This window comes from Dreissena polymorpha, chromosome 5 (genome assembly GCF_020536995.1).
Source record: "Dreissena polymorpha isolate Duluth1 chromosome 5, UMN_Dpol_1.0, whole genome shotgun sequence".
NCBI classification, from domain to species: Eukaryota; Metazoa; Mollusca; class Bivalvia; order Myida; family Dreissenidae; genus Dreissena; species Dreissena polymorpha.
The window spans coordinates 90,986,256-90,997,000 of NC_068359.1; the positions used below are offsets into that span (position 1 = coordinate 90,986,256).

Below are 10,745 nucleotides of genomic sequence, written 5' to 3' on the forward strand. Positions count from 1 at the left end.
TAAAATCGACGCTCATGTTATAAAAAACGCTTTTCAAATAAACAATTGTTAACGAGATACTTACCTGATTGAGACCTAATGAAATTAAGGCTTTAAGCATTGTCGCCGTTCTTCAACTCGATATTAACATAAACACTTAACAAACATTTGAAAAGTCTTACTTTTAAACGATTTTACATTGGATGAATGACATAATCCGTATCTTTTTTAAATCATCTATGATCTTTTCATATAATTACATATTTTTCTAACTAATACCCCACAAAATACAGCAATCGCAGTAAATTTATCCTTACGAAACTTTAATGCGTGACTAAAAAATAAAACATGTTTATTTATCTATGACATTCTTAATACGTTTAAAGGTGACATTGCCATTTTCACTGTCAGTTGGTTTTATATGAGTTCGAATACATGGTATTTATAACCATACAATCATATTTATTATTGTAGTTTATTATAAATGTAATGGGATTGCAATACATGATTTATAATACTTTACTTACAGGTGCATCTACGCCCTATCCACCGACACAAGGCAGTGCGTCAACGTACGTTCACTGGGGTATGAAAACGTGTCCGAACGTGACAACTACGACAATGGTATATAGCGGACAAGCAGCCGGTGGTCATTATCAACACACGGGCTCTGGTGAATACATTTGCCTCCCAAACGACCCTGAGTATGACAGATATAATCAAATCAATGATGATTATAGATCACTGATGTATGGGGCTGAGTACGAAACAGGCCACAATCCTCCAGCTTTAGGCGATCTCTACGAGAATGACGTACCGTGTTCTGTTTGTTTTGCTCGCGGTAAGACAACATTGATGATACCTGTCCGTACATCGTGCTACAACGGATGGACCAAGGAGTACCAGGGATACCTGATGGGGGAGTACCATGGGTCTCAAGGAAAAGGATATGTACGCATGGACAAAAACGCCGAGGCGCTGCATTCCAGCTATGCTAATCTAAATGGCGCTCTGTTCTTCAATGTCGAAGGTCGGTGTGGTACATTGAAATGTCCTCCGTATATCGAGGGAGCAGAACTAGCCTGTGTCGTTTGTTCAAAATCCACATAACTGTTAGTATGATATATGCAATACAACCATATATTTAATGATCTTTATTTTCGAACTTGCTTTGAATATATATATTTTTCTAATTTTACCTAATCCAAAATACTGTTGTTGACATTTTAATAAGTACATATGACGCCTAAATTCCGTACGTTTAGTTTCGCATCAATTTAATTAAATAGACAGAGATAATAGCTCGGCTTATATTGCATTTGTTCGCTTTCTTTTTGTTTTCAATTTCAATATATATCGTCATTTTTCTTTAAAAGTATGCATTGATTGTTCAATAAATAATTACTTGGATTTCAAATAGTAATGTCTGTTAATATTTAAGTAATGCTTGCTTTGCTGACATTAACTTTGCACTACTTATACAATTTTTAATCAAATACAAATATAAAAGACGTATGCTTTATGCTTTTACAATTAAGTATTCGTGTTATTTAAATATCTTAGATCAACATCGACTGCGGTAATGGGGATTAAAAAATGGATCGTTTGCAAAGCTCCTCATAAAAAAGGAATATTTTGTTGTAAGCAAGCGTAAAACCGGAATGTATCACGGCTCTTAATGTTGCTGTTTTCATGTGCTTTTCTGCATTTGGGTTTAATATGCTGCATTAATTTCTAGGAGACCTCTGCAAAATAACTTTACAGTAAATTGATCACTGTACTTTAATGAATGTAAATAAATATATTCATAGTTTTTGTTTGTGTTTTCATTTCCCTTAGAATACGAAAATGAACTGGTGATAGAACTGTTTCGTTTCCAATTTACAGCTAATGTCCAAAGTTCACTTATCGTAAAATTTAACAAAATAATATATTGACATTCCTCTTATCTATATGATGCACTCGCGATTTATATTAAAATTGTTCAAGCAGTGTAAAAGTATTAAGATTATTAAAGTATACAGTATTAAATAGTATTTAAAATAAGGCTTTTTCAATTGGTAATGTATAGTTGCAGTAACTGCATTTTAATGGGTACATGATAGACAATCAAAAATAAGTGTTGTTTTCGACACAATATCTTACGTATTAATTATGTAAACGGACAATGAACCAGATATAACAATCCTGCCTGATCATTCGTGGACATATTAATCTTGGAGAACGGGACATACTTGTTATGAAATCTAAAACCTGTGGGGTCGTTTGTTCAATCCGTTGGAAAAACAATCTTCATTGGGGTTTTTAATGAATTCTGCGATTATGTAAGAACGTTTGATGCCATAAGTTAAACAAGAAAATGAACTTTACTTCCATAAAAGTAAATCTTTTATTATCAGGAACCAGATTTACAGACACGTTATATTTAATACAAAGGAAAAGACAATCATAAATACATTATATTATAAATAGCTTATCTTATTTAATGCTGAAATGAACATTACTTGAACTAGTTGAAACTGGTTGAAATAAAATTTTCATTAATTTTCAATAATCACGTTTTTTTGGCGTTCCCAATGAGAATATATATAACGAATATAAACTTTAAACATCAAAAACGAATACTATGTGTATGTGTATAATGTTATATTCTTATAACAACAAAGCATACGATAACATTCAATTGACCTATTGCATTATGTAACTACAATTCTCAATTCTGGACAATACATAAAATACATAAAAAAAACAGTATTGAACTGGAATACGGTTCACAATATTATATTATTATATAATTGTCAATGTTAATATATATAAAATAAAGTCGAAGTATAATACAGTTCTTAACGTCATTTTGAACGCGCCTAAGGTTTTCGAGGGGTTCGAGGGGTTTAAAGTAGATCAATTCTGACGGCAGCAAAGAGTGCACTTTTAAAAGCGCACGAAAAAAAAACACCCTACTGATCATAATAGACTGCGCAGGCACCGGGTAAAGCCCCGTTTTGTTATGCGGCGAATAGATGAAACAATTGAATTATTAATTTCGTCAATGCATATTTTTCTTCCCGATAAATAATATAAAGGCACTATCAAATATTTACGTGTTTTCTTCGTGAGGTTTTTTAATTAACATAAACAGAATATGCAGATACAATCGCATTGATGATAATATCTTCTGTTTCGTTGATATCATGTTTAATGCCGCCTTAATCGTCTTTAAATCGCAAGTTTATTGAAAGAAGGGACTACTAAACATGTTATATACCAAGGCCAAAAAAGTTTATTTTGAATAAAATTGTCATACAATACAGGCGTTACCTGTTCCATATATAGTTTCCAAGAAATGTATTGAATAATTATCAGTATTAAGTCCATACAAGGCAGTTGCAGATTACACGTTGATTACATTGCTTTTAATATTGCTGGTAATTCATACTGAGATCATTGAATGAATATGTTACTTTGAAAAAATAGCTTTATATATACTATGTGATTTGGTCTAATTACGACATGAACGACACGTCCAAATATATAAAACAAATATATCCGTGAAAGTAATATATGCTTTTCGATAAATCTCTTTGATATGATTTAGTAAAGAAATTTAACAATAAAACGAGACAGTCAGTAACTATAAGAATGATCAACTGAACAGATCAACCTAACAGTCTACACATGGTCGCTCGGCATGGATTCCACCTACAATGTTATTAAAATGTGCATTTTAGTTTAACATATCCCGAATATCTACAAACGTAAACATTTTAATGGATACAATGGAGAATCACTGGAAAGAAACGATCTGCGAGTATGTGTTGATCCATATAAAAGGACAGTTTATACAGTTTCAATTGTTAGAATCAAGTTAATGAATTTCGACCATAAAAACGTTCTCTATTAACTGTCCCAATTTTAATTAAAGGGCAATTACAATTCATTCAAGCGGGACTACGTGAAAATATGCACATTTTTCATATATAGATATACTAAGTATAACTCTTCATCAAGTTAAAACCTTTTTTTGCTGAGGTCTCGAACGGAAACAAACACTTTATAACACACTTTCATATTTTAAACGAACCTAACGCCTTAGAAAACTATTGGAGTGCAGCGAATTTACGAAGTTCACTCTATTTGCATACTACTTATCTAATTGATACGTTTAACGAAAGCTTTAAAAAACAGGACTAATTACTAATAAAATGGCAATATCTCTCTTAAAGGTGAAACTACGCATGAATATACTTCTTTTTACCCTTTGGTAACGCTTTATCTAAGGTTTCATTAAAGGAGGAACATTATTTACTGAGATTTCGCATGGTTATTAGGTATGTGGCGAACGTAAGAATGCACATACGGACCGAAGGACAACTGAAGACATATATCGATTCAACGTGTTTTTTTAAATAATTCTTATACACGTTAGTGCATTCAATGTGCGAAAACTATTATTTGCGTGGAATTTAATAATAGTTTGAAATGTAAGTGTTGAAAAATTTCCCAGAATATTATTTTACATAATAAGTTACATATTTTAATAAAAAGTTATTGTACTACATATTTCGTAAAGACATAGGAACACGGACAATTTACTTAACTCACGGTCGATTCGTATGTATGCATTTTGATGAACTAGAGAACAATTTTAAACTACACACTTATGGCTTTTTTCATGTGTTTTGAAAAAAACAACCAATAGGCTTTTTACTGGTGCAAATGTTCCACCAATCGGTGCAGAGCCACGTGTTTTCTCTCTGAAAACCCCGTTGGGTTTAATATGTGAATGCTCACTCTCAAACGATACCCCTGGATATGTATGCCTTTTTGACGAAGGAGTTGCATGATTATGTTCTCATCACAAAATAGCAATTCCTATATGACATTTGCAACGTATTCATCACGGATGTCATCAGTTAGAGAAGAAAATGACTGTTTGCTTAAACCATATCGCATCATTTGTCGGTTAACTGTTCGTTCGGACACCGCTGACACGCGTGCAATATCAATTATCTTAAAACCATTTTCAACAAGATTCTCCTGGACAGTCTGTGGTTGGTTTAACTGTGGTGCTCCGCGTAGAGACGCGTCTTAAGTCGGTTTAAAGCCTCCTTGCTTGTTACATTCAATGTTACATTCAATCCTTAAACGCATCATGTTAGTTATATTAGAAATACCGAGCATTTCCTTTTCGAGCGCTGATAATTTTCTAACAATGTCTGGGGTAATTTTCTCACGTGCGAAAGCATTTTGTCATACACACAAAAACTAAAAATGTTGCATGTATATATGGCGTATTTTGTAAAAATCGAAGAAACTATGTGTTGTGAATAAATTAAATATTGGAACTGTTTATCTACAGTCGCCATAGAGAAAATAGTTTGAACATCTTAAGTGGGCAGGAGCGATCAATTGAGACCTTTGACTGCAATTAATTGTAATTATAACTTAAATTAAACACAACCGCAACAAACACCAATTACTGTTTATTTTCTAAACCATGAAAATAAAACAAACACACACATTAAACATGCATGTACCTTTAATGGCTCTAACACCAAGTGTACCGGTAATAATCGATCATAGACAAACACAATGATTGACCCCCATCAACGCCCCGTACAAGCGTCTTATTTACACACAGCTGATTAGAGCGTGCGTGCTTTGATTTATCGTTTGCCAAATGTAGAAAACATTTGATTCATAGCTTACACGCGCTTGTGAAATTTTCAAGCGTCGCGGCGATTTGATCGAAAAAAACAAGCGCAACGGCGAAATTAATTTTGATGTCCAGGCACCAAGGGGCCGCTGTGTTAAAACCGTCTGGGTATATTTTCTACAAATAAAACATTTATATAATTCCAACATCTTGTCAGATTATTAGTGGTAATATCGATCCCGGAGAAGCCGAAATCTTAATGCTAAGGGCTGTGGGATTGTTTAATCAATTTCTTCTTCTTCTTATACTGATACATAATGGCCATGCGTGGGGGGTTTAACAAGAAATAGATTGATAGGTTACCCGAGTTACTCAATCCAACCAGGAAAATCCTATCAACAGTGATAAAAAAAGGTGCAAAACCTAACACCTTTAGCCCTGAAGACTTAAAATATATACATATACTGCTGTGCATGTGGTGAGAATATTAGTAGAGTTAAAAACAGAATAAAAGCAAAAAAACAACATGTGAACTAAGGATGGAACACTGATGTAGACAGCGCAGATTTAAATCCAGGGATCGTATCAGCGCTGACTACATAAGATGGAAGTGTGTTCCATTGTACAACTGTTCTTGGAAAGAATAAAAATTTGTGATAATTAGCTGTACTTGGTGGTATTTGGTATGCCATATGATGGTGCTGGCGTGTGTGTCTATTGTATGGAGTGAGATAGTGTAGGGGATTGATGTCAACATGATTATATACTATTTTATAGAACAGAATGAGCCTAGCTTGTTGTCTTCTTGATTTCAAGGTATTTCAATTCAAATCCCTAATTAAATTTGTGACTGTGCCGGGGTCTTGCTGTAATTATTCGTTACAAATCTGGCGGCTTGACGCTAAACATTTTCAATTTTATCAATATCCTTCTGATGGTACGGGTCCCACATACTAGAGCAATATTCCAAGAATGGTCTAACAATGCTGTTAAATGCCGCTGCCTTAGTTTCCATTTTAGAACAACGAATGTTTCGTTTTAAAAATCCTCTGACTCTGCTTTATTACTAATTTTATTTACATGGGGTGACCAATTTAAAGTTGAACTTACTTCAACGCCAAGATATGATGCTTGGTTTACAACAGACAGAGGTTGATTGTGAAGAGTGTAAGCTGTTTTTACTGGTTTACGGTTTCTCGTAACATGCATAATATGACATTTTGGTATGTTAAAAGAAATCTTCCATTTCTGCCCCAACACTGATAGACTGTCTAGATCTTTCTGAAACTGAATAGTGTTAGACAAAGTTTTTATGGATCTGTTGATGACACAGTCATCCGCAAATAGACGGACGTTTGACTTCACAGACGAAAGTAGATCATTAATGTAAAGCAGAAACAGAAGAGGTCCAAGAACTGAGCCCTGTGGTACACCAGAAATTACAGGGGCCTTGGTGGAAGTTGCCCCATCTACATCAACCTGTTGACTACGATTTCCGAGAATGTGTAGTGCCCGTGATTCCATAATGGGTTAGTTTCAGCAGCAATTTACCGTGATGAACAACATCAAAGGCTTTGCTAAAATCCATGATGGCAACATCCATCTGGTCTCTCTGCATGGTAGAAGCTAAGTCATGGATAAAACCCACAAGTTGGGTTACACAAGACCGCCGGGCACGGAAACCATGTTGGTTTTCGGCTTCTCCGGGATCGATATTACCACTAATAATCTGACAAGATGTTGGAATTATGTAAATGTTTTATTTGTAGAAAATATACCCAGACGGTTTTAACACAGCGGCCCCTTGGTGCCTGGACATCAAACTTAATTTCGCCGTTGCGCTTGTTTTTTCCGATCAAATCGCCGCGACGCTTGAAAATTTCACAAGCGCGTGTAAGCTATGAATCAAATGTTTTCTACATTTGGCAAACGATAAATCAAAGCACGCACGCTCTAATCAGCTGTGTGTGAATAAGACGCTTGTACGGGGCGTTGATGGGGGTCAATCATTGTGTGTGTCTATGATCGATTATTACCGGCACACTTGGTGTTAGAGCAATTAAAGATACATGCATGTTTAATGTGTGTGTTTGTTTTATTTTCATGGTTTAGAAAATAAACAGTAATTGGTGTTTGTTGTGGTTGTGTGTAGTTTAAGTTATAATTACAATTAATTGCAGTCTAAGGTCTCAATTGATCGCTCCCGCCCACTTAAGATGTTCAAACTATTTTCACTATGGCGACTATAGATAAACAGTTCCAATATTTAATTTATTCACAACACATAGTTTCTTCGATTTTTACAAAAAACGCCATATATACATGCAACATTTTTATTTTTTGTGTATGACAAAATGCTTTCGCACGTGAGAAAATTACCCCAGACATTGTTAGCAAATTATCAGCGCACGAAAAGGAAATGCTCGGTATTTCTAATATAACTAACATGATGCGTTTAAGGATTGAATGTAACATTGAATGTAACAAGCATGGAGGCTTTAAACCGAGTTAAGACGCGTCTCTACGCGGAGCACCACAGTTAAACATACCACAGACTGTCCAGGAGAATCTTGTTGAAAATGGTTTTAAGATAATTGATATTGCACGCGTGTCAGCGGTGTCCAAACGAACCGTTAACCGACATATGATGCGATATGGTTTAAGCAAACAGTCATTTTCTTCTCTTACTGATGACAACCGTGATGAATACGTTACAAAAGTCATATAGGAATTGCTCTTTTGTGATGAGAACATAATCATGCAACTCCTTCGTCAAAAAGGCATACATATCCAGCGGTATCGTTTGAGAGAGAGCACTCACATATTAAACCCAACGGGGTTTTCAGAGAGAAAACACGTGGCTCTGCACCGATTGGTGGAACGTTTGCACCAGTAAAAAGCCTATTGGTTGTTTTTTCAAAACACATGAAAAAAGCTATAAGTGTCTAGTTTAAAATTGTTCTCTAGTTCATCAAAATGCATACACACGAATCGACCGTGAGTTAAGTAAATTGTCCGTGTTCCTATGTCTTTACGAAATATGTAGTACAATTACTTTTTATTAAAATATGTAACTTTTAAAAAAACATATTTTGAAACCAATATTCTGGGAAATTTTTCAACACTTACATTTCAAACTATTATTAAATTCCACGCAAATACTATTTTTTGCACATTGAATGCACTAACTTGTATAAGAATTATTTAAAAAAACAACGTTGAATCGATATTTGTCTTCAGTTGTCCTTCGGTCCGTATGTGCATTCTTACGTTCGCCACATACCTAATAACCATGCGAAATCTCAGTAAATAATGTTCCTCCTTTAATGAAACCTTAGATAAAGCGTTACCAAATGGTAAAAAGAAGTATATTCATGCGTAGTTTCACCTTTAAGAGAGATATTGCCATTTTATTAGTAATTAGTCCTTTTTTTAAAGCTTTCGTTAAACGTATCAATTAGATAAGTAGTATGCAAATAGAGTGAACTTCGTAAATTTGCTGCACTCCAATAGTTTTCTAAGGCGTTAGGTTCGTTTAAAATATGAAAGTGTCTAATATAGTGTTTGTTTCCGTTCGAGACCTCAGCAAAAAAAAGGTTTAAATTTGATGAAGAGTTATACTTAGTATATCTATACATGAAAAATGTGCATATGTTTACGTAGTCCCGCTTGAATGAATTGTAATTGCCCTTTAATTAAAATTGGGACAGTTAATAGAGAACGTTTTTTATGGTCGAAATTCATTAATTTGATTCTAACAATTGAAACTGTATAAACTGTCCTTTTATATGGATCAACACATACTCGCAGATCGTTTCATTCCAGTGATTCTCCATTGGATCCATTAAAATGTTAACGTTTGTAGAAATTCGGGATATGTTAAACTAAAATGCACATTTTAATAACATTGTAGGTGGAATCCATGCCGAGCGACCATGTGTAGACTGTTAGGTTGATCTGTTCAATTGATCATTCTTATAGTTACTGACTGTCTCGTTTTATTGTTAAATTTCTTTACTAAATCATATCAAAATGATTTATCGAAAAGCATATATTACTTTCACGGATATATTTGTTATATATATTTGGACGTGTCGTTCATGTCGTAATTAGACCAAATCACATAGTATATATAAAGCTATTTTTCAAAGTAACATATTCATTCAATGATCTCAGTATGAATTACCAGCAATATTAAAAGCAATGTAATCAACGTGTAATCTGCAACTGCCTTGTATGGACTTAATACTGATAATTATTTAATAAATTTCTTGGAAACTATATATGGAACAGGTAACGCCTGTATTGTATGACAATTTTATTCGAAATAAACTTTTTTGGCCTTGGTATATAACATGTTTAGTAGTCCCTTCTTTCAATAAATTTGCGATTTAAAGACGATTAGGGCGGCATTAAACATGATATCAACGAAACGGAAGATATTATCATCAATGCGATTGTATCTGCATATACTGTTTATGTTAATTAAAAACCCTCACGAAGAAAACACGTAAATATTTGATAGTGCTTGTATATCATTTATCGGAAAGAAAAATATGCATCGAAGAAATTAATAATTCAATTGTTTCATCTATTCGCCGCATAACAATACGGGGCTTTACCCGGTGCCTGCGCAGTCTATTATGATCAGTAGGGTGTGTTTTTTCGTGCGCTTTTAAAAGTGCACTCTTTGCTGCCGTCAGAATTGATCTACTTTAAACCCCTCGAACCCCTCGAAAAAATACTAACGTTCAAAACAAAATGAACACGATTTAATACAAAGAGGCATCACCTGCATATATGATAAAAAGTTATACTAATATCTTTTCAACGTTCTGATATTAATACGTTTCTTAAATATTAATTCAGATAACCTGTCGGTACGACTTTTCTCCAGATTTAATATACTAACATGTGTATTGGAAGCTGCTATAAAACATAATTAAACACTCCAGCAAATGTCTTATTTGCGTTGTCATTTGCCATGTCAACTGAACATGTGGCTAAAAAAGGTAAAACAATTAAACAACATCCTCGAGCAAACGCAGTATCAGAGAAAAACTATAATTCAGCTTGATGGTCGCTCATCTAGTGCTAATCCATCGTTACC

General features: G+C 34.1%; 1 protein-coding gene across 1 annotated transcript; it reads left to right on the top strand.

Annotated features, from left to right (window-relative positions):
- Positions 1–600: 600 nt before the first annotated feature.
- On the top strand, positions 601–1,089 carry LOC127831458 (short-chain collagen C4-like). Its single transcript, XM_052356441.1, has one exon. The coding sequence runs from the start codon at positions 601–603 to the stop codon at positions 1,087–1,089; it is 489 nt and encodes a 162-aa protein (XP_052212401.1).
- Positions 1,090–10,745: the final 9,656 nt, after the last annotated feature.